Source organism: Kwoniella pini, chromosome 3, assembly GCF_000512605.2.
Source record: "Kwoniella pini CBS 10737 chromosome 3, complete sequence".
NCBI classification, from domain to species: Eukaryota; Fungi; Basidiomycota; class Tremellomycetes; order Tremellales; family Cryptococcaceae; genus Kwoniella; species Kwoniella pini.
The window spans coordinates 1,137,154-1,162,115 of NC_091718.1; the positions used below are offsets into that span (position 1 = coordinate 1,137,154).

The 24,962-nt window shown below is 37.1% G+C and overlaps 8 protein-coding genes across 8 annotated transcripts; 3 read left to right on the forward strand and 5 right to left on the reverse strand.

Annotated features, from left to right (window-relative positions):
- Positions 1–198: 198 nt before the first annotated feature.
- Positions 199–2,875, reverse strand: I206_102616 (uncharacterized protein; the record flags this gene model as incomplete). The annotated part of the gene is made up of 9 exons (XM_019154724.1): positions 199–315; positions 385–719; positions 786–1,082; positions 1,169–1,400; positions 1,503–1,614; positions 1,678–1,743; positions 1,841–1,906; positions 2,012–2,478; positions 2,579–2,875. 9 exons carry the CDS (start codon positions 2,873–2,875, stop codon positions 199–201), a joined length of 1,989 nt encoding a protein of 662 aa, XP_019012127.1.
- Positions 2,876–3,422: 547 nt separating this feature from the next.
- I206_102617 (uncharacterized protein) lies at positions 3,423–7,854 on the reverse strand (the record flags this gene model as incomplete). The annotated part of the gene is made up of 15 exons (XM_019154725.2): positions 3,423–3,532; positions 3,593–3,722; positions 3,802–4,395; positions 4,455–4,617; positions 4,676–5,060; positions 5,129–5,461; positions 5,520–5,916; positions 5,973–6,187; positions 6,243–6,567; positions 6,630–6,738; positions 6,799–6,991; positions 7,061–7,230; positions 7,299–7,440; positions 7,691–7,778; positions 7,852–7,854. The coding sequence occupies 15 exons, from the start codon at positions 7,852–7,854 to the stop codon at positions 3,423–3,425; spliced, it is 3,357 nt and encodes a 1,118-aa protein (XP_019012128.2).
- A 1,860-nt stretch (positions 7,855–9,714) lies between these two features.
- I206_102618 (uncharacterized protein) lies at positions 9,715–11,516 on the reverse strand (the record flags this gene model as incomplete). Its single annotated transcript, XM_019154726.1, has 5 exons — positions 9,715–9,983; positions 10,072–10,788; positions 10,850–10,885; positions 10,942–11,089; positions 11,187–11,516. The coding sequence occupies 5 exons, from the start codon at positions 11,514–11,516 to the stop codon at positions 9,715–9,717; spliced, it is 1,500 nt and encodes a 499-aa protein (XP_019012129.1).
- A 626-nt stretch (positions 11,517–12,142) lies between these two features.
- I206_102619 (uncharacterized protein) lies at positions 12,143–15,055 on the forward strand (the record flags this gene model as incomplete). Its single annotated transcript, XM_019154727.1, has 18 exons — positions 12,143–12,315; positions 12,384–12,618; positions 12,764–12,977; positions 13,027–13,048; positions 13,113–13,198; positions 13,263–13,282; positions 13,345–13,380; positions 13,440–13,610; positions 13,680–13,706; positions 13,761–13,795; positions 13,848–13,874; positions 13,925–13,955; positions 14,008–14,090; positions 14,158–14,352; positions 14,420–14,446; positions 14,501–14,548; positions 14,611–14,868; positions 14,947–15,055. The coding sequence occupies 18 exons, from the start codon at positions 12,143–12,145 to the stop codon at positions 15,053–15,055; spliced, it is 1,797 nt and encodes a 598-aa protein (XP_019012130.1).
- Positions 15,056–15,464: 409 nt separating this feature from the next.
- I206_102620 (NADH-ubiquinone oxidoreductase 49 kDa subunit) lies at positions 15,465–17,391 on the forward strand (the record flags this gene model as incomplete). The annotated part of the gene is made up of 8 exons (XM_019154728.1): positions 15,465–15,613; positions 15,735–15,811; positions 15,869–15,936; positions 15,998–16,118; positions 16,178–16,310; positions 16,391–16,732; positions 16,820–17,060; positions 17,149–17,391. 8 exons carry the CDS (start codon positions 15,465–15,467, stop codon positions 17,389–17,391), a joined length of 1,374 nt encoding a protein of 457 aa, XP_019012131.1.
- Positions 17,392–17,801: 410 nt separating this feature from the next.
- I206_102621 (uncharacterized protein) lies at positions 17,802–19,692 on the reverse strand (the record flags this gene model as incomplete). Its single annotated transcript, XM_070202594.1, has 8 exons — positions 17,802–18,059; positions 18,145–18,216; positions 18,294–18,603; positions 18,683–18,912; positions 18,975–19,115; positions 19,219–19,279; positions 19,348–19,363; positions 19,449–19,692. 8 exons carry the CDS (start codon positions 19,690–19,692, stop codon positions 17,802–17,804), a joined length of 1,332 nt encoding a protein of 443 aa, XP_070058695.1.
- A 510-nt stretch (positions 19,693–20,202) lies between these two features.
- Positions 20,203–20,741, reverse strand: I206_102622 (uncharacterized protein; the record flags this gene model as incomplete). The annotated part of the gene is made up of 3 exons (XM_070202595.1): positions 20,203–20,262; positions 20,436–20,561; positions 20,724–20,741. 3 exons carry the CDS (start codon positions 20,739–20,741, stop codon positions 20,203–20,205), a joined length of 204 nt encoding a protein of 67 aa, XP_070058696.1.
- Positions 20,742–21,570: 829 nt separating this feature from the next.
- I206_102623 (uncharacterized protein) lies at positions 21,571–24,588 on the forward strand (the record flags this gene model as incomplete). Its single annotated transcript, XM_019154731.2, has 9 exons — positions 21,571–21,594; positions 21,849–22,401; positions 22,508–22,704; positions 22,765–23,493; positions 23,579–23,706; positions 23,772–23,873; positions 23,941–24,223; positions 24,291–24,485; positions 24,559–24,588. 9 exons carry the CDS (start codon positions 21,571–21,573, stop codon positions 24,586–24,588), a joined length of 2,241 nt encoding a protein of 746 aa, XP_019012134.2.
- Positions 24,589–24,962: the final 374 nt, after the last annotated feature.

Genomic DNA, 24,962 nt, shown 5'->3' on the forward strand with positions numbered 1-24,962 from the left:
AAATTACCTTTCCATGAATGACTTGAAGAAGAAGAAAGTCAATTTCTAAGTGCAAATTAATCACGAGAAAAATGCGTAATCATCTTGTTCACAGGGCCAATTATAATGCAAAGGTATTTTACAATGTATGTACAACAGATATAGGACGTCGGTCAATCTTACCTCAGAACAAGAGCTTGCTAAATATTGACACTCATTCTACATTTCATCTTTCTCTATTTCTGCCACTTCCTCTTTTCGCTTTTGTTCATGTACTGATTCTTCACTGACATTATCAAATTTAACGACATCCAATTCGAAAGCTAATATTTCTTGCTATAATATTGGAACAGTAGGAACAGCATTAGCTAAGATGCTGTAAACGTAGATTCAATGCTGACTGACCTTTTGCCATAATCCACCACATGATCCAGATATACCCACGAACCATTCTGCATTGCCATCAGGATCTGCTCTTTCAGGTAGACGTACATCAAGCACTTCCAATATATCTTCGTCAGGAGTATGTAAATACCCTCGAACCCTCCTTTCTTTTCCCCCAGCCTCTAAAGATTGATAGAAAATTTCTAAATTATACGCCTTTCCATCAGATAAAAAAGGTATACTTCCCGGTTTCGTACATGATAATGAGTATTGATGATGTGCTTTCAAAGGTGAGTGAAGCGAGATATGTGGTGTAGGTGGATCATCCGCATGATCTTGTGTGCGATAAGTATCAACTTATGATATATAAATTAGTACATGCTATATTCCGGCGTATGAACTTAGGAAATCGTGCAACTTACTCTCAATAGCAAAATCTTTAGAATCACCTAATCCATCATACCCTAACCCATACCCGCCTAAACCCAGTCCCTTTTGAGAAGAGAATATCAAAGCTATTCCATCCGCTTCTCCACTTTGCGGAGAAGTTAATCTGAATCCGAATTTGCATCTGATGTCTTTGTGTTGATTGATTGGTATGGGATTAAAGAATGATGAAGTTTGAGAAGGACCATCGGTCAGTAAGATCCCCTTTGACGTTAGACGGGTATTGCCATATTGTAGTAGCTTGTCATGATGGACGCTGAGAGAATCGAGTACTATTGGCACGATGATCAGCTTTCCACAGCTTTCATTGGAGCTAACAGGTGTTCTATGCTTGATACAGAAATCCACCAGAACCCACTTGTGAATTTAGGAATCTTGACTTCTTTTCCACCCAGCCCTAGTTCGTCTCGCATAGCTCTCCAATTTTCTGGTCCACTGATTCTTCCTCCCAGATCCATTCGCTCGCTTTCAGCTAATTGTCCCTCTTCATCAGCCATCCAGAGGGCTTGGAGGTTATCCATAGCTTCCAAGCGTGTTCGTTCTTCAAGCGGCAATTTTAGGCGGATGGAAACCGTATGAGCGTATAAAGCCTATCAGAGGGGAATAATGAATAAATGCAAAAGTCAGTTGACGACCTTTCGTAATCTTGTGACTTCCATTCGTAAATCAAATAAGCTCTCACAGCTACTCACTCTTCTTAAGTCCATTTCCTTCCAGCCCTTTGCCCTTCGACGTTGTTTACATTCGTTCCAATCATCAACATATGCTCTTGTTACATCTTCCGCACCATATGCTCCGAATGCTCTATCCGAGCATGCAAATCGATGATTCAGTTTAGATGAAATTTTTCGTATCATGTAGACTCACAGACAAAAAGCCTGTTTCTTTCCCCAACCTCTCGCGTAGAGCAATGGTTTGTTTGTCGCCGCTTCGCTAAATCGTATCGGTGGTTAAGCGTCAACTTTGCGCAGAGCAATTGCTAATTGTATCCCGGGCTTGTAATATCTCGTCAACAGTTGCAATCACTTACCACGAATCAACATGAACCCAATGTTTCAAAGTTGGACTCCAATATTCACACCAAACATGATCTTCACTAAAAATAAATTTCAAGTTAACGGTATAAAGTTGATATTTAAAAATTATTAAAAAGGAATTAAATCAAAATTGAGGGGCTTAAAAGTAAAGTTTAAAAACATACCTATTCCAAATATATCTACTTTCAATACCTTTAATTCTTAAAAAAACATAAAATAATTGTGCCCATTCACCACATCTACCTTCTCTTGTATTTATTAAACTTTTAATTTTAGTATATCTACAAAATCTTTTAATTTTTTCACAATTTTTATTTTTACATTTATGTAATTCTACTTTATTTGCTCCATTTTCTTTTTCTTTTAAATTAGGTTGATCTAAACCTATATTTAAAGTTTCAAATTTACAATTTGAACATTTAATTGGATCTACCCATTTCATATATTCATTTTTAAACCATTTAACTAATTTTAAAACTTGTTCATCTACTTTTTCTTTTTCTATTTCTATTTCTTTTTCTTTTATTAAAAATTGAGGTGAATTAGGTAATAATAATTTAAGAGAATTTGAAGATAATAAATTTGAAGGAATTAAACTTCTTAATTCATATAAATGAACATTTACATTTGGCTATATAAATTTTTTTGTAAACTAGAAATTTAAATAATAATGATAAAATTTATTTTATATTTTATTTTTAAAAAATAAAATAAAAATTAAATAAACTTACATCATCTTTTAAGTTTAATGAATTTATTTTTAAATTATTAATAATATTTTCTAATTCTAAATTAGGTAATCTTCTATTAACAACAATTTTAAATTTATTTATTAATTCAATTTTAAAATTTGAATATAAATTTATCCATAATGATTTTAAATTTTCAATTTCTCTTTTTGAAGGTGAATAAAATGATGGAATTCTATAATATTTTCCAGTAGATAATCCTGTTGCTATATAATTTATTAAATGTTGATGAAATGTATATTCAATTGAATAAGTTGGATTAATTAATGGGAATGACATCTTTCTTCTATGAGATATTTGATAAATTCACTTGACTTTTGAGTTATTTGGTATCCAATGAGATTCAAATTGAGGTTTATAATGAGAATATTAGTTCGTGTCCTTCTTGATCAGTTCTCATATCTATATCAATTCTACTATATTTATCGCTTTTAAAGCTGGATGAAAAGAGAAAGAATAACAAACGATTACAAAAGAGTGATCGAAGTAACACAACGTCATTGAACGGACTTGACCGAAATTGCAATAATAATGACATGCAAAGCTTTTACATCGAGATTCAAGTGCAATCTTAAAACACTAATACATTGATCTGTATTTCTGGTACGAATCGGATATGAAAAAGGGCAAACACAAATCACAACAAACTTCTCCATTTTAATTTATATATAGTAATTGATTTTCAGCTAGTGGAAACTCCTTGCCCCCATGCCTCGCTGTATTTTCGAGGACTTGAATATGAAATTCTATTCTTTGCGTAATACCGAACTAAAAGTTCCATATGCTATAATGTGGAAAAAACTAAACCCCTCTCTTGCTACCTAAATTATCGCATAACGATACCTTTCTCGGCGTTCACCTTGTTAGGTCTCTTATCGATATGATCTAAGCCTAAAGCATCATCCGCTGCCCATTTGTGATCGTACAGTACGTCATCTAGAAAGAAAGTAGCAAATTAGGATTGAACATTTCTTTGCCAAATCATCTTGAACTCACTGTCTTCCACTACCGAAGGCTGTTTAAACACTGTCGAAGTGACCAAACTAAATTTGTATTTCGCAAAGTCCTTATCGTTAACACCGATTCGTTGCTGTAATCGCTCTTTAGTTTCCGAGAATGGTTCGCCCTGGATAACAGTAACGGGAACATCAATCAGCTCGATCTGGTACAGACAAATGAGCCTTAACGAAGAACCATTGACTTACCTCCTTCAACACGAATTTACATGGAGTACCATGTATCCTTGAAGGATCCCTCGCATAGTGGAACAGATTGACGATCTTGGTACCTTCAACGCCCCCGTTGGCCGAAGCTTCTAATTCCTCTAACGGTATCTCCTCTGCATATAATTCGGCAGGTTCAGTCAGGTTTCCTATCATCTCACTGGAAGTGTATTCCCGCTGTGACCTCCCGGAGGAAGAAATATCGAATATTCGGATTTTCCCACTACCACCTGGTTGGATCTTGACAGCTTTCACTAAATTGTCCGCTACGTCTGCGAAAGTTGATGTCTTAGGTAATAAGAAAGAATGTGTGATTTCTTCTTTATTGTGTCGACCTGTCCAAACCACCTTGAGGGACTTTTTGGTTTCCAATTCTATAATACTTATATCTAACAATTCGTAATAGATGATGACGTTTGGATGTTGGCTGTAATAATTCGTTTGGGTGATATCTGCTACACTTTGATTGAGTGATCGCTTTATGATGGCTTTAGGTGTGCCGGATTGTGGATTGGATGAGGTAAATCGTAATTTTAATGGATCATGCTTTAGGTAATCGCCGACTCGATGTGCCATCTACGATTCCCGATGAGCGGATTAGTATTCAGCGATGCAAAATATTTTAGTAGACTCACGATGTCATAAGTCATCTTCTTGCTCAACATGAGATCGAAGTCAGGAGCTTTCCCGGTCGTATCTTCGTTCCTCGATTTGAACTGCACCAATACTCGATTTTGCAGGAAATCATAAAATTGAGGAACAGTTGAGTACAGTGATTGAGCCTCGAGATCGGCGACCCTTGATGACCATCTCGTCAGCTTAATGTACATGTGATTGTACATGACCGACAACTCACTCTTTATCGGTCATATCGACCTGATAACAGATCACATCACCATCCTGGATCTCATTTTGCTGATAAGTCTGCTTTATCTTCATTCCTTCGATCATACCAGCTTTGATCTCTTCATAGAGCTTGATAGGTGTCGATGACGGCCAACCCATCTTTTCTTGGATCACACCTAGCAGATCACTGACTTTGTTATTCTTGTTAACGAAAACTTTGCCTTGACCTAGTAAAGTCTGCCTCGAGCAGTCGAACCATTTAAGGAAGATCATGATTGGAGCATTGTTGGGATCAGCATGTATAGCATTGAACTTGGCGTGATCGGGATTGTAGTCGAGGTATAGTCTCAAGTCAGTTGCACGGGCTGCCATGTTATTTCGGATGTGATCCATTGCTGTGACAAGAGAGATTATCCGTTAGTTGAATGGTTCTGCATGAACACTTGCTGGATCGCTGACTCACTCTGCGAATTTTCGGAATCGTGGATGGGAACGTCCGGTCTGACGGTCTTGTTCTGTCTATTCACCAATACCCATAATCTGAAATCCCTTTCTGATATTTTGAAATAATGGGCGATTCGTTGTTTGAAAGTGTAGAAGGTTTCGGTTTTCAGGACTCGGAAAGTAGGTAGCTCGGTCGCAGGCAAATTTTTGTCGTCGAATGAAGCAAGGTCAAATCCTTGATGCCTGGAGAAGATCTCATCTGTGATGACCTTGGCTGTAAGGTAAAGGTGTTGTTCGTCTTTCTCCCTTCTCTTGGCTTCCAATTGTTCACGCTCAGCATCCAATCGCGCCTCTGTGGGACCGTTGTACGTCAGTTGCAACGCTTGATGCACACTAAACATGCAACTCACTCAAATGTGAAGGGGTATCGGCTTCTGTGAAAGGCGCCAAGACAGTATCCAATTCGGTTTCTCTGACATATACCAACATATAGGCGTTGGTGAATTTCTTGAGTGTCCTAGCTTGCGTACGTTGGTGAGGAGGAATTAACCCGTTAAGCATATCTCCACCGTAGTTATCCTCTAATACCTCTTTGTCCGTCACAGGCGTCACCCGGTCATCATCGAATTTAAACCATCTGCCATCCTTTTCTGGCTTAATAAGGGCGAAGTAATGACCACCATGTAAATCACCTGAATGTACGAGAACACCATGTAGCTTATAGACATGAGATTGCGAGCGGTCGGCGCCTTCTTCAAGGAATTCGGCGAGATCGATCTCGAATGGGAACTCATGTCTATCGTTGATCTGGCATACGTGTGTAAGCTGCGCGTACAAGCGGAATTTTTTCACCATGAGCTCACCTTCACCAAAGCATCCTTCTCGATATCATACTCAAATCTCCTCAGTTGCATATGTAATACCGGAGGAAGCGCTTTGAATATGACACCCTTCTTTGCGGCCTGAAGACCATGACCCTCTGCCATATATTTGTTGTCCCCATCTAATGTTTCAACTGAGACGTATTCACGGAATGAGTCACGAAGATTTTTGATGCCCTTTATGGTCAATTGTATATCTGAAAGCAGATGTTTAAGCAAAATCATGGAGACATTCCAGCGAAATCAGCTTACCATAAAATTCTTCAGTTACCGAACTTTCATAATCCACATCAATACATTTGATATAGTTCTTCATAGATCCCTTGAACAACCTTGGAATCGCTCCTTCAGCAGGAGTACCTTTCATCTTTATTTCTAATTTATCTTGTAATATTCTAGAGAATTCCTGCACATCATGCTGCATAAACGAATCCAGCGATTTCCAACCGAAAGATTTTGTCAATTCCGTCGTTCCGACCGGTTGATTCGATGTTTGCAGATGATAGAATACTCTTTGTAAAGCTAAGGCGAGGGATTCTGAAGGTATGTCTCCCTCTGTTGGTATTTGGTACACAGCCTATATTCCTCGCTTAGCTTATGCTTTGATAGATATTCAAGACAAGACAGATTTGAACTCACTCTTCGGAAGTAATTTGTGCAAAACAAAGATTGTAACAGCGAGTTCATGTAACAAGTAGCACCTTGATTCTTCAATCCTACGTGTCCAGTCTCCTTCTTCGAGTCATAGCTATACACCGATTCTAGTCAGAAACCGAAGGCAGATGGAGCGTGAAACATCCTCACTCACTTCACAAAGTTGTGCCAAAGCACACCCGTTGGATCCTTCAATACTCTTACAAATGCAGTGATCTCCACTTCATCATTCTCTATTGTCGGCCGTGTCTTGCCATTGGCTGTGTCCGCAGTATACAATTTTCGTAAATCAACAAAACGCGTAAAACCCCAATCACATTCCTCAGCAACGAATCTGTGGTGTGCGTCTATCGGATAGAAAGATTTCCGTATTAGCGGCTTGGTGACGACTTTCACATATAGATAATTAGACTTACGACTCGAAGTTTGAATCGTAGGATCCCAGGGATTCGAGATTGCTAAACAGAATTGAGCACATGCATGCCAACCTTCCGGTGCTGTTTTGGGGTTTGCGTAATCCAGATAAACTGAAACCATATCATTTGGTTGTCCATTTGCATTTCCCTGGGGGAACAGTAAAATACGCCTACCATGGCGATTTAGCAAGGTTCGCAATTGCAAAGTCGTATAAAAGCTATAAATTCAAGAGCTCACCATTTGTGTCCACCGCAACTGAATTCAGGTCCAACTATCCTCTTTGCCTGCTGACTCCAGTGTTCGATACGCCATGTTTGTGCTTGGAAGTCCTCGATCTCAAGTCCTAAGTCCGGCATCGCCTTCGCCGCGTAGGCTTCGACTATACGATGAAGTTCTAGGTTAGCGGAGCAAATCACATCGTGGCAGACACCAGATGGAATAGAGATCAAGGCTAGGTGGTAGACGGCGGAAGTCCACCGGTAAGATAATGAGGACGGATGATGAGAATTCGCGTATCGAAACCAATGTGATGGATCTTATCAATTAATAGATGAATGAGGGGGATGGGTGTGATGCGCATGCTTGATATACCACGTGATTGTGGACACGAACAGCGAATGAGCACTCACAGTCCTGAACATTTGGTAAATCCTCTACCTCCAATGGCGCTGGACCATTCTCATCAATGATGATATCCGTCACGTCGTTTTGCTGCTGCTATTTTTGGCATATTTGTCAGTTTCGGCTGTATCTTGTGTGTTTTCTGCGACAGAGGTGAATGCGGACTCACCATATTGATACAGCTTATTTCGGCGAACGTTGGAATGAAAGTGGAGGATGGGATGAAGGCAACAGATGGAGTTTAAGGTTGTTGCTTATTTATCTATATATATATATATGTGTGTGATGCGCGAGTCTTGCTTTTGATGTATAAGCAACTGAAACGTTACTAGGGGTATATTGTAAAGTGACAAGTCGATCAATGATATAGATGACGAAGATGTTTATATTGATAGAAGATATGTTTATCGATGATCAGTCAGCTTAATCTTTTGGTTTAATCTATCATTTCTTTACAATATAAATATGATTCATAATATATTATTCAACCTTATTAATAGTACTAATAGTATCGTCGTCAGCGACATAGCTTGTACCGACGAACACACTCAACCGAACCGGTAGTATATATTAATTACTCGTGCTAATGGGATCTTTGCCACATGCTTTGCCCTAACGGAGATAACCGGTAATTATTACAGTGGCACATATAATAAATTCACCAAATTGGTCGAAATATATTCACTATCAATTTAGGATATAAACGTCCTCCGTCTGTGTAGATGACTCTTTGCATTCCTTTTCTTCCATTATATCTTTTGTCTGATCTGCATAATTATACACAATATATCGACATGCAACATCATATTCTTAATCACACATTCCTGATCCTATTCGATATACACATTCTCACCCATACCCGCGGTTCTTAGATCCACGTCCGGAAAGAATATCCCCCATATTCCTTATACTTTCTTCCATTTGTTTTTTTTTGAATATATGGAAGAAATAGTATTTGATTGAAAAGGGTTAAAGGTTCTTTCGCCTGCTCTACCAAGCAGTGCTATTGGTCGTTGTATGAGTCAACCCGTGGAAAAACAAATACCTTAATTTTTTTAATTTTTTTTTTCTTTATTCAATTTTTTTATCGTTTTGATAAAAAGAATAAGAAGAAAGATTAAGATTTTGATTATAAATCGTTTTGATTAAATCAAAAAGGTTGCTTCAATGGGTGTTTTTATATATTTTCTTTTCTTTTGTATATTATCATTGAAAAGATTTTTTTAACGCTTTTAGCAGATATATATTAGACTAATCAAGCGATCATTTATATATGTAATAATTGTGAGTAAACTTTTCATTTTCAAACAATCAAACAATCATTACCTATCTCTTCTAATCACAAATCAACCATCTTCTTTATGATGAAAAAAACTTTCCTAATCGTATTCACACTGTGCTATTTTCCCTTGATCCGGAAAAATGCGCGTAAACATTTTACAACGGTATCTGATCTATTCAACCAATTCATACCTATTCCTTATTATCATTTGTCAAAAAAAAAAAATGGGAATGATTGAAGCTGACTTGATACTTCTTTGAAATGTCGCTTAGATCGTGATTCATGCATTGAAATGTAATTATCAATTTTCGCATCATTCGCAATGAGTTTTTTGTTTCGTCAATTCCCTGCTTGCATCTTTCAAATTTCGAATTTCGAATTTCGATTTTCAACAGTTTATTATTTTCTCCAGTATTTATAACAACTTTTGATTCATCTTGTTTTTATATTGATCCCAATCATCGTCAAAACAACTCCCCATTACTGAAAGGTTCTCGTTCTCATAATTTTACGACGAGCGCTCTCAAATATGAGGAAATAATAAATTCCACTTCGACTCATGGATTTCGTCTTTATTCGTTGCTTTTGTATTATTATTTAGGTGTGGATAAGGTCGATTGAAGAGTCAAAGACAACAATTATACATCATGCAATTTTTATATATACAAAATTTTTACTCATAGAACAGATGGCATTGAGATCGTTCATAATTCATCTTCGCATCTTAATCAACTAACTTGATAGTGAAAATCAAGACGTACATACTTTCAAACTAGCTTCAACACCTTGTTTGAAACCATGTTCCCATTCCCAAGTTGCTTTACCCAATTTTTTTCCACTTTGATTTTCATATTCAATTTTTCTTCTATTCATCCATTGTGATATGAAACCTATTTGACTTGTTCCAGAAGGATGAGATAAAAACAAAATGGAATCATCCCAACCTTGAGAAAAACCAGGTGCGAATACAGTTGGATCAGGTGATCCACCATGAGATGACCAATAACCAGTATGAGAATCTAAGTAATTTCGAATTTTGATTTTAACGTTACCATTGCATACTTATAATGGAGTCAAGCAAAAAAGTATCAAATGATAATAACTCACTATGAGCTTCATGTAACTCCCTTTCCTTTACTCCTTGAGGAGGATGTCCTTTAAAATTCTTTCCTCCAACCCAATTAGGTAAAATTTCCGCTCTATTAGCATCTTTTGCAGACCAACCTGCATCCCATCCATCACCTTTTTTAAAAGTCCAAAACCAATAACCTGATGTATCATTTTCAAATAATTCTAATTGAGTTTTAACAAATTCTCTTCTTTGAGAATCTTTTTCAGTATCTGAAATATTTCCAAAAGAATTAGAATCTAAAGAAGCAGACCATTCTCCAATTATTAATGATCTTTTAGAAATTTCACTTTGATTTTTTAATTCAATTTGAAAATTTTCTTTTAATTCTTTTGAATGTTGATATCCTGATTTTTTTTTATCAGATTCTGTAAAACATCTATATAAATGATGATCTAATACAATAAAATCTTTATCATGTTGACCTACAAAAGAAGAATAATGTCCTGTATCCCATGCATCTGAGATATATAATGGGAAATCAAATGGTACAATTGAACGGATTTCTTCAATAGTTGATTTATACCATCCTTGTAATTTTGAATTATTGGCTGGTTCATTAAGTAATTCTAATCCTACAATATGAGGTATATTACATAATTCTGAAGCTAAAAATCGAAGTGCTAAAGAAGTTGAAGCTAAATTTGAATGTTTATCCCAGAATCCAACTTTGCCTTTTGATAAACCGGCATGGGCTGAAAAAGATAAATCCAGGCGAGTAAGCATTCAATTCACCAAGCAATAAATATTACTGACCGTCACTATTTTGCGCACCAGCAGCCCCATGTAGATCTGCGAATAGACCGGATTAGCTGAAATCTCATCCTAAGCGAATCCGCCTAGCTTACCTATCAATACACCCAAGCCGTATTCCCCAGCCATTTCGATAGCTCGTTTTATTCTACCCCATGCACCTTCGAAAATATGATGGAAAGGTTCGAAATCTGTTCCTTTAAGTACTTCGGGAAGAGGTCCACATAAATGATAGTATGATATCTAGATTACCGAGAGTATTATTCAGTTATATAACGATGAGCAGTGTTGGGTTGGAGTTAGGAGGAAGAAGAGATGCAAGGATGTAGCGAACACTTACAGGTATTCTAACGGAATTGAATCCTCTATCTTTTATCCATTTCCAATCTTCATCTCTTATCCAAGTATCCCAATGTTCTTCTAAAATTCTCTTTGCATCTTTTCCTGATGCAACGTCAAAATCACTTTGTCCAGGTTGTGAAGCATTTCTAAATACATTTTGACAAATCCATCTTTCAAGTGAAAACCATGATCCTAAATTAACACCTCTTTGTTGTCTATATCTAAATATTGCATTTTGTCCAAGTTGTATAGGTTGATGAGAAGTGGGGAAATCATATGAAGGGGAAGAAGTATGAAATTGATCTTTGAATTTATCGAATACACCCATTGTACTGTTGTCTGCAAGCTCCAGGAGGCTATTTCGGAGTGAAAGATGAGTGTATTACCTTAAGATGTAGCACTGTAAATCTACTCGCAATTTCATTATCAACTATCTCTCACAATCTGTTTTTAGGATATATCCTGACGTCAGATATCCGCGTGCCTGAGATTTTAACTATAACACGTGGAATGATGATGATGATGATACATATGGTTCGTTTCAGGTTTGTTTTGATAATTTAACGTCATTAGCTTCGAGCAATTTATTCACCTTGAAAATATACATATCCCCCAGTAAATTTCAATAAATTCAAAGTTGCAACATTAATATACGCAACTTTCAATTCCGTAGTATTTCGATCCATCAGTACGTGAAAGCGCCAATATGGGTGACGCACTTGTAAGTTTGTCATTTCTCTTTCCAATTCCAAGCTTAGCTGACATGAGACGCTATGTAGGCTGTTGAAGACCAAAGGTCCATTCTGAGTGTTACGTCAATTGTACCAGAACCAGTAAGTGATATTCTCTCGAGCTGATGGAGGATAATTCAAGCTAATATTGCTACTCGTCCGTATCATTAGGATTCTATCACGAGTAAGTAGACAACTATCGCATTCCCTGATTGCGGCTGATATGTCAAACTTATTAGAGCTCGTTAAAAGATGTCGAGCATTAATCTTAAAATTACTTCCTGTCGAAGTTGAATTATCCCAAATATCAGATGCGACAAGTAGTATAATTACTCCGCAAGTAATTGCTGCTTTTGCTAAGGCAGGTGGAGATTTTGGCGAATCAGTTCCATTCTGGTAAGTCTCCAGAATTAACACTCAATATATATATATGGTAAATTCTAAAGATGATTTTCACTATACAGTCTCCTTCGAGCTAAAGCTACATTTATGAAAGAAGCATATGCCAATCCCGCAGATTACGATGAGAATCTTTGTAGAGCAGTAGCAGCTGAATGTTTAGCTCGAAGAATTGTACATAATTTACCTATTGATAGACTTGAGTCCGTCATGAGTACAAGATATAAATATAGAGAGAGTGATGGAGATGATTCTGCTCCTATCAGTGCATTGGAAACAGCTATCGATCAACATTCTACTGTACGTTTTCGTTTGTTTGTCAAGAACCAGTTACTATAAATATAAATATATATAAACCTCCACACCAAGGACATCCCAAAGTCGTAGCCTTCTTGCCTCCGTAATTGTTACCGATACCGAACGAGAGCTAATACGACGATTTTAGATCTTCCTCTCCTCGTCTGAAGCTCAACATGTGGTTAATTCACTATGGAAGGGAGACTGGGTACAACGTAACAATGAAAATATGGATATCGACTACGTTCCATACGAAAGAAGCGAGTCTAATAGGTTTTGGGATCATCTCAATCCCGAAAGGTTGAGTGTACCTAGATACCAAAGTATCTTCAGAATCATAGTTTGGTTTGTCTTCCTATATGGTAAGTCTTGTGCGTGTCAATATGGCATTGCCGCTAACAACAAGCCTAGTCTACTCACAAAGTGTGCAAAGGTAAGAGTAAAGGCAAAGAGAGATGACTATTAAAAACAAGCTGACCTAACACACTCGTCAACAGTCCACTTGATACCCTGGATCCGTACAGAAATTGGGATTGGGCAGAAGTGGTTTTGTATGTAATGGCTATTGCGTTTTTAGTAGAAGGTAAGCTGTCCTCCTCTGATATGACGAGCTGACCATTCTGAGCTGACATATTACCCATCAATAGAGATCACCAAGATGTTCAAGGTAAAGTCTTTCCGTTGATTACAAGCTATACTGAGCACGACTGACTGAACATGATCTTACAGATCATACGTATCGCAAACAGACCCATGGCCACGATTGTAAGTCTCTCTTAAAAAACATCCCATACTCAATGGCTGAGTTCATGGGACAATATTAGGGCTTTTGGACTATTGTCAACTTCCTCACAGATGGCCTACTCTTGACCGCGTTCGCTCTGCGAGTAGTTGGTTTGTCGCTCGACTCGAGCAAAGATGAGCAAGCCGCTTTACTCCATTTTAGAAGTTTCCAAGTTCTAGCTTGTGTTGCTCCGTTGATATGGATGAAACTTGTAGGTCATCCACCTTGTTCACTCCTACGGCGCAATGCGAATGCAATGCTAATCTTCTGTGTGGCGTAGTTGACTGTCTTCGACAACTATAAAACTGTGCGTAAGGTGGAGGGATGAAGCGAAGCAGTGTTTGATTGACGATGCGTATAGGTCGGATCCCTGCAAGTGGTTGTTACTCGGATGCTGTAAGTAAGCTGCGATTGTACTTCGAAATCGTCCTGCTGATCAGCTGGGTAGTCGAGAATCGACGATCTTTTTCATTTTGTAAGTCCTCTTCTTCGACGAGAGGTGATTAGACACTGATAAGTACTCAGACTGGGCATCATGGCTGTCGGTTTCGTACAAGTGAGTGCTACTCTTAGTGCAGCTGACTGCCAGAGCTAATACCAACTTCTAGTCAATGTATGCTCTTGATGCTGCAGACGGCGAGACTGGCGGAACTGCGATCGTTGTGAACAATTTGATTCAAGCTCTCTTAGGGTGAGCGGTCTCTGCCATCTCGGGCAACGATAGCCTGCTTGACTGACGTTATTGAATCGCATCGCAGGTCGCCAGATTTCGATTCGCCAAGCGAACGATTCGGCTATCCCTTCGGTTTAATCATTTTCTACGGATGGAATTTCATCTCCAGCATTATTCTCGTCAACGTTCTTATTGCTCTCTTTGGGTCAGCGTACCAAGATGTCACTGACAATGAGACGGACGAGTATTTGGTCTTCTTCGCGCACAAGACTATCGATCTGTAAGTCTATGCTTGCAGTCAGTCTAAAGGTTTGTGGAAGAGCTAATTAGTCCTGGCGATCTGGCAGAATTCGAGCTCCCGATTCTTTTGTCTAGTATGTTTAGCTTCATTATCTGATGAAGCGGGATACGGCTGATGGTGTAGATAGTATCGCGCCGTTCAATTTGATCGAAGCCATTCTCATTGCTCCTTTAGAGTAAGTCCTCTGAATTGATATCTTACATTACACGGGTTATACTGATGTTCCTGGCGATGTAGATGGGTTTTACCTAAAGAATGGTATATAACGTTGAATCGATATGTCATGTCGACGTTATTCTTCGTTCCCTTGACTTTGATCGCTTTCTTTGAATCACAGATATCTCATTCTAGATCACAAAGACTTCGAGCATATTTCTCTGGACCTCCACCTGATGAAGAAGGAGATCCCAAAGTGGAAAATCCTACCGTTGAAGATGATTCTCAAGGTGAGATTAGTAAAGTGAAATTTGAAGATCTCGTAAAAGTGTTCCCAAAGTACGTATATCCCGGGCCCTAGCTCGATAATGAAGTCCGTCGAAATGAGTCTGATGCTGACAGTTTCTTGATCATCAGTACTGCGTTGACCGAGGGCGCTCTGGTGCAGAAAGAAATTAAGGATTTGCGAAATCAAATGGAGAAATTAGAGAGGCTACTCGGGGGACAAAACAAAGAGAAGTCATAAAGCAGTGTTATGCCGCGTATAGGACTTGGTTGTTGAGTATTGTCTGTATGATGGACTCATACATGCACAAGCAGGTGGGAGTGATCATTTAGTGAAAGTAGAGTAGTATGCATGCATGAATGAATGGATGGATGGATGTAATAGTGCCACAAACGGAGTTAAGTGTATAAACATGTCATTCAGTGCATCGCTCATTGGCTCTGCTGGCTTATATTTAACTTTGAGTGGAAGGTGCCACCAAGTTTGAAGTTGAGACGCATCTCTAATCTGCTGCTCATCGACAGACAATTAATTCACGATCTCACTTTTACTATTATCTATATTGGGATTCACTCAATTATAAAGCTGCATAGTCAGCCATTGAAGTAAAAATTATCATTTCATTGAAATTGAAAAAGTATCGATCAAGATGATTAGAAATTTAAGACCAATAATTCGAAATGTATCATCTTCATCTTCTTCAAAATCTCAATTTAGATTAATATCAAATTCAACTTTGAGATCTATGGCTACTCCTGCTGTTGAACCTAGTCCAGTTAGAGCTCATTCTGTAGAAGAGTGAGTATAGTTTACATTTCTTTTTATAAAAGATCGATTATCATATTATTCGAATCAATGTGTTACGATTTAGAATTAGAAGTTTCCAAGTATACTGATAGTTGTTTCTGTATTACTATAGATTACATAGTTTATCGGCTGAAGAGATTTTAAAAGAAGGTACATCAAGGAAAGATGCTCAAATGAGACATTTCACAGGTACATTTTTATTCCATTTGATATTAATATCGATCCAGGCTGATAATCGTAAAATAGTTAATTTTGGTCCTCAACATCCTGCTGCTCATGGTGTGCTTCGATTGATTCTCGAATTGAACGGAGAAGTAAGTTTACTATTTCACTTATTAAACATAATCATGAAAAATATTGATGATGAAGAATTAGGAAATTTTACGTGCCGATCCTCATATTGGATTATTACATAGAGGTACTGAAAAATTAATTGAATATAAAAATTATACTCAAGCTTTACCATATTTCGATCGATTAGATTATGTATCTATGAGTAAGTCTTACATTCATCATCCATTTGATCTAAATGATCAACGCTGATGATTTGTATAGTGACCAACGAGTTATCGTATACACTTGCTGTTGAGAAATTGTTAAATATCGAAGTTCCCGAAAGAGCTAAATGGATTAGAACGTTATTCGGAGAGATCACTCGTGTTCTTAATCATTTGATGGCTGTTTTGACGTGAGTAAAATTAGCCTTCCATCGTTTATTATCATCTAGGCTCTATATACTGATTGATATAACTTGATTTCGGTTTTTAGCCACGCGATGGATGTTGGTGCACTTACACCATTCTTATGGGGTTTCGAAGAAAGAGAGAAATTAATGGAATTTTATGAAAGAGTTTCAGGTGCTAGAATGCACGCTGCATATATAAGACCTGGTGGTGTAGCTTTTGATTTACCTCATGGAATGTTAGATGATATTTTCAAATGGGCAACTCAATTTTCAAGTAGAGTAGATGAAATTGAAGAAGTTGTAACTGGAAATAGAATTTGGAAAGGTAGAACAATTGGAATTGGTACTGTTACAGCTCAACAAGCTTTAGATTATAGTTTCTCTGGTGTTATGTTAAGAGGTTCAGGTGTACCATGGGATATCAGGTTAGTTCAGATCGGTTATCAAAGAGTTCTCTGATGAGATTAAAAGCTAAAGCTAATATGAATTTATTTTTTGAAATTTTTTTTTAGAAAAGTAGCACCATATGACGCATATGATAAAGTTGAATTTGATATTCCAGTTGGAAAAAATGGTGATTGTTATGATAGATATTTATGTCGAGTACAAGAATTTAGAGAATCTTTAAGAATTATTGATCAATGTTTAAATAAAATGCCAACTGGTGCAGTAAAAGTTGATGATCATAAAATTGTACCACCACCTAGAGCAAGTATGAAAGAAAGTATGGAAGCTTTAATTCATCATTTCAAAGTGAGTTTGAGTTTTTCTTTCAAAAAAAATTGTTGAAAAATGAAATTTTCACTTGAAATTCTAAATATTGTTTTTTTTTTTTTAATAGATCTTTTCAGAAGGTTATACTGTACCTCCAGGTGAAACTTATTCTTCAATTGAAGCACCAAAAGGTGAAATGGGTGTTTATTTAGTTTCAGATGGTTCAAATAGACCTTATAAATGTAAAATTAGAGCACCAGGATTTGCACATTTACAAGGTTCTGATTTTATGATGAGACATCAATTTTTACCTGATGCTGTAGCTATTATAGGTACAATGGATTTAGTATTTGGTGAAGTGGATCGATAAGGATAAAAAACTTTAGGTTTTTAAAAAGTTGATGTAGGTTGTAAGATAGTTTGAATATTTTGATTCTTTTTTTTTTTTTTCCAAAAAAGAACTTTATATATATTTTTATGCATTCATATTTGAATTGATCAAATTGATTATTTATATTAACTTATTTTACCGAAAAAAACCAAAATATGCAAATTGTCAAATTGTCAAGTTGTCAAATTAATTATTATAAAATTGAATCGAATTAACCCCGAATTTTATAAGTATTTTATATCATACTTTTATATACATGAAGAATAGATCAATTTTGATTAAATTGAAAATACCATCTATAGATCTACCATTATTTTTTCTTGCCAGTTCGTACATTTCATTCGAAATATCTATATGAAAATTGGCATAATTGCTTCTTTTATAATTCCTCATTTGTTATCGTCTACTATCCTCAAATTTGAATCGTCAGTCCAACCAAATAAAATAATATCATATAAATCAGTCAAAATAATTTTTTTCAGACTTACTAATTCATCAATAGTTTTTTTAGATTGTAATCTATTTGTCGTTGTTGTTGTTGTTGAAATTATTAAATTTGGTGTTAAACCTAAATATTCACATGTGAAAATACGTAATATTCTATTCCATCTTCTTAAAGCTGGTAAAGATAAAATTGTCGAATCATCCTATCATTTAAATCATAAAATTTCAATCAACTTTTTAAATTTTACTAGAGAAATTGCCAAAAAAAAAAAAATAAGAAAAATTTACACCTAAAGTATGCCATACAGAAGGAAAAGGATTAGATATAATATGTAATATACTAACTCCTCTATGTAAAAACTAAATTACCAAAAATTTAAATATATAAGTTCTCAAGGATAATTAATAATTTTCTTTTCAAAAAAAAAAACACTTACAGGTAAATGATCATCTCCAATTCCACCTCTTAATTTAATTTTTGAAAACCATTCATTTTCATCTTTTTCAATTTCAATTAAATTTTGATTTTTTAAATTTTGATCAATTTTAATTAATTTTGAATGTAACCAATCTGTTTCTCTAAAATAACTATAAATCATTGAATGTTTATTTCCTAATAAATCTAATAAAATTAAATGATCTATTGTATTTAAAATTGTTGGTTCAGGTTCAAATTTTCTTTTTTTATTTTTATTTAAAGGATGTGTAGATTTTAAATAAGTTTTTGACCATAATTCTGCTAAATGTCTATTAAATTCGTCAATTCAATCAATTTAGCATTTTACCTATCCCCAAAAAAAACAAGAAACACTGATTTAAAATTCACCTAGCACCGTATATACTATCAGTTGCAGTCCAATCTTTAAAAGCTTCTTCTCCATCAAATAAAACAATTTGAATAGTTGTTTCAGCAATTTCTTCTTCATCAAAATCATTTTTTAATATTCCAAGACCTGATAATATACGTTCTTTACGATTGTTTAAAAGTGGAGTAAGAAATTCTGCAAGATGTAGAATCATAGCTACTGGAGCTGCTGAATCTGTAGCTCCAATAAACTGATATTATATCGCAAATCAGCAATCTTCAATCAAGTTATAACCTAAAAAAAATAACTCACTTGATTTGCAGGAAAATCAGGAAACCATTTCGAATCGAAATGTGCAGCCAAAATTATTTTTCTTGGTGCATCTGGATCATAGGTATAAATTAAATTTGTAAAATCTATTTCACCTATAGGTGTTGTACCTCGAAAAGGTGTCTATAAATATGTCAAAACATGATTGTATCAGTCAATATGTAGATCATTCTTGATTCGGATCTCCTTGGATCTTTTAAATGAGAAACAGTAAACATGAACATACCTTTTCTTCATGCCATCCTAGATTCGTAAAGACGGAAGAAATATAATTCTGGACAAGAGTACTAACGGAAATAACAAATCGTTAAATTAGCCTTTCATTCTTAATTCTTTGAAAGGAAACGATTCTTACTTGTTTTCAGACCCAGCTAAGGATTTTAAACAAATTGAAGAATATCATCAGCTATTGAATTAGGGTAGAATATGTATATGGGAAGTCCTCGTTGAACTAACAAGCTCTGGGTATTAACAATTTTCCTAAATGACCATCAGTTACACTATCCCATTGAGGGGGATCTAATTCCACTAATGTCTTTATATCTGTATTGGACAAAGTATAATAATCTCTCTTTTGGTATACATTTTCTGCCTCTTGATGCGATGTAACTATTGTAAGAAATATCAAATATACGAGACATAGCAATTGAAATGATGGTATTTTTTTCCCAGAGGAAAAGGAATGTCGAAATTTGATCATCGTGTCATTGCTTCTTCCTTCGCTTCGCTTTCTGCCGATCAGTCTGCCAATCAGGGGGACTTTTGACACTGAATATAGTCTCGATCAAGATTGACAAGAGATAATAAGATATATATACTTGATCTGAGTGTATTGTGAAATTGAACTGAGTAACAAGTATTTCGGTGATGGTAGAAAATCAGATGAACTCAAGTGGACGTGTCGGGTGGAGAAGCTTGGCGGTAAATTAGTAGTAATTTATCCGATGAAATCGCTCTTTTGGCAAAACAATCAATTTAAAACATTTCTTAATGAATTTAATTAAGGATTAAAAGTACGAAGACATTTGTAAGATTGATGAGCGAGTGTAATAGCGAAAGAAAAGGTCAAATGCATTGCTTGAACATTATATTCCTTATATGAAAGATGGTGGAGAAATCCCCTTTCTATGGTGGTCTCCTATCTCCGGAGACCTCCAGTATCACAATCCTTCTCCTACTACTATCCAGCTAGACTATATAATTTATCAATCTACTCTTCAGCGGAGTCACCAGCTTGAATATACTTTGCTCGAAGATCTTTCCATTGTTTCTGTACGATACAATATCAAAATCAGTACTCCATTCCAATTGGGGAAAATGGTCCTTGACCATAGGTATCTTCGATCTCCTCTGTCTCTTAGACACTTTCAAGTTCTCCTATCCTATCGTACGTTCTACTGTATCTATATCGCTACACAGCCATTTAATAAATCGAACACTCACACCTCGGTTGTGGTAATCCCACCAAGCGGTTGTACCCAAATCGAAAGAGATTTGGAAAGCGAAAGCCCCTACAAAACAAGTAGCTACGAAAGCTGAATTTCGCTTGAAGAAGGTGTTGTAGATGAGCTGTAGGTTGAGTTTCCATAAATCATTGCGAATGATTGTAAAGGGTTAGAATACATGATTTCGTTTTGGTTAAAGTGAAAGGTGTGTTCAGCAGATGCGGAGATAGATCGTCAGCTTTTTTCTGCATGGATTGTCCACATTCAAAAGAGACTGATTACGCACATCGTGTACTCGGGACATTTTGAAGGGGTTTCCAAGGATGATCAAGGAGGATGAGAATGATCAAGGGAGATTATAGTTGAATAGTGATAATCACCAGTATGCTTGATATTCCGATATTAATGACTGTTACTTTTGACAAAGTGTGAGAGTTGATTGGCGGGTGTAGTTTAAATGGGGGTTCAAGTAAATAGTCGCTTTTGTGCCACATTCAGTCACTCTGATATTACGCCTATTCCAGTGAATACGAAGAAGAGAGTACTGAGTATATACCCCGCGTTGAATGAGTTGGCGCATACAGCGATACATACTGTAATACATACATAATACCCACACTCACCATACAATTCAACCTTATTCTTGTAATCACATAGCAAATCAAGCATACATATTATAGATTGATATCAGACTTCAAGTCAACATTGAGCACCGAACATAGACTGTCAAGCAGTAAATACCTGTAGCGTTAGACTTGCTAGAGTTGTTGCTTACAACTGGATATCGCGTCAAAGGAGCTAGGACCCGCTCATTTCAAAACACACACATATAATACCTCTATCAATCAAAGTATTCAAACTTCACTTAGGACTGACTGGTCAAGAAGAATTGCTCAAGAACAGTCAATCATTCACTTTCTAAGAACTATCGTCGCAGTGTAGATTGATGCCCACGTGAATCAATATATCGATCAATCATAACAAGTCATTCCCTTGCGCCCTTTATCTTGCATTCACCAAAAATTGAATCACGTACAACGGCATTCCAACCAACCTTAGGAATATCGCTCACACATCTCTCCTTACATACTAGCGGTCGTCACAGCGACGCGTAGAGATAAGCATATCCCAGAATGAAGGGTTTAAAGAAAGCTATGGTGAGTGACATCATTATTTCAGTCTGCACTTTGTCCAAAGTTGGTCAATGAAGGAATGAGAAGATCGTTCAAAGGCATAATTCCACCACACTCCACATACTTTCCACAGTTTACTCCCCGTCACCATGTATGGGCAGTGAACATCCGCTCCTTACTACTCGTCTACTTTGACTTTTATGTGTTTCTATGTTTACAATTTGACCTTGTGACAAGAAGAGAGAATGTTAACACCGTGCGTATGCTTTACTTCGCAGAATTTGTCTCGGACCAAATCTGGAGAGAAACAATCAAAATCACCACAACCACCCAACATCAAACCTCAACCACCTGTTCCCATCAATTCGAATTCCCCTGGACCCTCTTCACCTTCACTGTCATCACCCGCTCGAAACAATAATTCACCTTACCATCTTTCTGGCTCTTCCGGAGCAGGTAGTGGAGGTGGAGGGGGAGGGGAACTACAAACTGGTGCACCATTAACACCCAGAAGATCACCCGTATCAGACAAAACTTCTCCAGCACCACCTTTAGTGGTCATATCGGGCGCTCCTCAACAAGCACCAGCGAATACAGAAATGCCAGCTGATCCTATCCCTCATTCACCCCACAGTAGAGGCTTTGGTTCTCCAGATAGATCTCTCGGCCCAGACGGTCAACCTACGCCTCCCAAAGCAGGACCACTCAATAGATTGAGAGGCGGACCGAAAGACACGATTCCCATTTTAGGAAAAACGCCTAGAAAACAAAGAAGTAGTAGATTTTACGTGACTGAGAAGGTGGACATTGAGAAGTTACCCAACTTTTCAGGTGAGCAGAAGCTTTCGTTCTTGGCGATCTTGCCTCTTAGGATAGTCTCCCGCTTGGTTCGTTTCGACCACGCCCACGATTTTGCTAACAACGTTATTTTCCTTAGATGTTCGACCGGAAGAAAGAAACGAGTTGTTCGTGCAGAAACTGCAACAGTGTCGGGTTGTTTTCGACTTCAATGACGCAAGCAGTGAACTGAAGGGAAAGCAAGTGAAAGCTCAGACCTTACACGAGATGTTGGAGTATATAACAACGAGCAGAGGAGTTATCACAGAGCAGATTTACCCTGAGGTCGTGGGAATGGTGAGTAGCTTGCTTTATCATCAAGCTCAGATAGACTGATTTAGTTCTCTGCTCGCGTAGTTTGCCACCAACCTGTTCCGTTCCATTCCCCCTCAAGTGAATCCTACCGGCGACGCATTTGACCCAGAAGAGGACGAACCCGTGCTCGAACTCGCATGGCCACATCTACAGATAGTATACGAATTTTTCCTCCGTTTCGTTGAATCACCAGATTTCAATACGAACATAGGCAAGAAATACATTGACCAATCATTCGTACTTCAACTTCTTGAATTGTTCGACTCTGAGGATCCGAGAGAGCGAGATTTCCTGAAAACGACATTACACCGGATCTACGGGAAATTCCTGAATCTTCGAGCTTTCATCAGAAGATCAATCTCTCATGTATTTTTCCAATTCGTATACGAGACAGAACGTCATAATGGTATTGCCGAATTGCTAGAGATTTTAGGATCAATCATAAATGGTTTTGCCTTACCTCTGAAAGATGAACATAAAACGTTCCTCACGAGAGCTTTAATTCCCTTGCATAAAGCAAAATCATTAGCCCTGTATCACCCACAACTAGCTTACTGTGTAGTTCAATTCCTAGAAAAGGATCCGTCTTTAACTGAAGAAGTTATACTTGGATTACTTCGCTATTGGCCAAAAGTGAATTCACCCAAAGAAGTTATGTTTTTGAACGAAGTAGAAGAAATATTAGATGTGATTGAGCAGAATGAATTTACGAAGATTATGTCACCGCTTTTCTTACAGTTGGCTAGATGTATCAATTCCCCTCATTTCCAGGTGAGTATCAGTTGGTGGATCACTTCACACCCTGTCATTTGGAATCGCTGTAACAGCCAAGCTGATTTTCGCGTTCGTCTGTTAGGTTGCCGAAAGAGCTTTATACTACTGGAACAACGAATACATTGTGAACCTCATGGGAGAGCATATAACGATCATCTTACCGATAGTCTTCCCTGCTTTATACCAAAATTCGAGATCTCACTGGAATAGGTAAGTGATCTTCGCTCATCATGTGAAGAAGGAGACCTGATTTAAACTGACTATCATATGTACAGGACGATCCACGGAATGGTATATAATGCTTTGAAGCTGTTCATGGAGATCAACAACGAGGTGTTTGAAGAAGTTCAAAGTAATTATAAGGCTCAACGAAAAGCGTGAGTGGTCATATAACCTGTTCTGGCCTGGACTGGGAAGCTTACCGACGATATCTGAACATCGTAGCGACGCGGAACGAGCGATAGAGAGACACGATGAATGGATACGATTACGCGAACAAGCAATCGAGAATCATAAAGCATCGGGATCGACTCAACCTCTTCCCGCATCTTTAACGGAACCTTTACCACCTCGACCTGAGCCTTACGAAGATGAACCAATGGCAGATGTTTCGGTAGATATGACTGCGAATGGATTTGATCCTTCCGAGAGCTTCACCTTGGATAGATCGATCGGTGAAGAACATGTTCCACTTGCTGATCCAGGTGTGGATCGAGCACCTATGAGCGTGAGTGGTTTTCACTCTTGGATAGAAGGTAATAACAGCTGAACATTTTGAGATTGCGATTTTCCAGCCTACGTCGCCAGTCGGACTTGGCATACAAAGTCAACAACCACTTTCGCCCACTCCGCTTGGTCCAGCAGCGAATACTGGATTAGGTGGAGGTCCACCTGCAAGTTCAGCAGGGGGTCTCAGTACAGCTGGTGGTCCTCATATAAGGAGAAAATCTGTTTTACCTATGGATCCAGGAGTCATGAGAGATTTACAGGTAAGTCGGGATTTGATTGATAGATTGATATTGTTTATGAAAGAGCAAATACTGATTCCTCCTGATTTCATAGGCTCATAAATCACTAGAAGGTCAACAGTGATTAGTCATTCCGAAGAGATGAGATCAAAGGCAGATTGTAGGGGAATTACAACTACATCTTCAATGTACAAATAGTTTTTATCATCATTTAGTTTTTCTTTTCATTTACAATCTCAAAAATGATATATATATATACAAGATCTTAGTATCATTTTCCTAAAAGCATGCTTTCTAATTTTCTGATTTACGATAATTGTTATTGTTCCTTTTTTTCTTTCTGTGTTTTTATGATTATATACCAATTTTCAATAAGATATCCAATTAGTAGAAAGTATTGATTGAATGAATCAATGAAAATGAAGGTGGAAAGTTTGAGGAGTTTTCAAATTTAGATTGAATGTATTATGATTACAACCATTATATTGTTTTTATTTT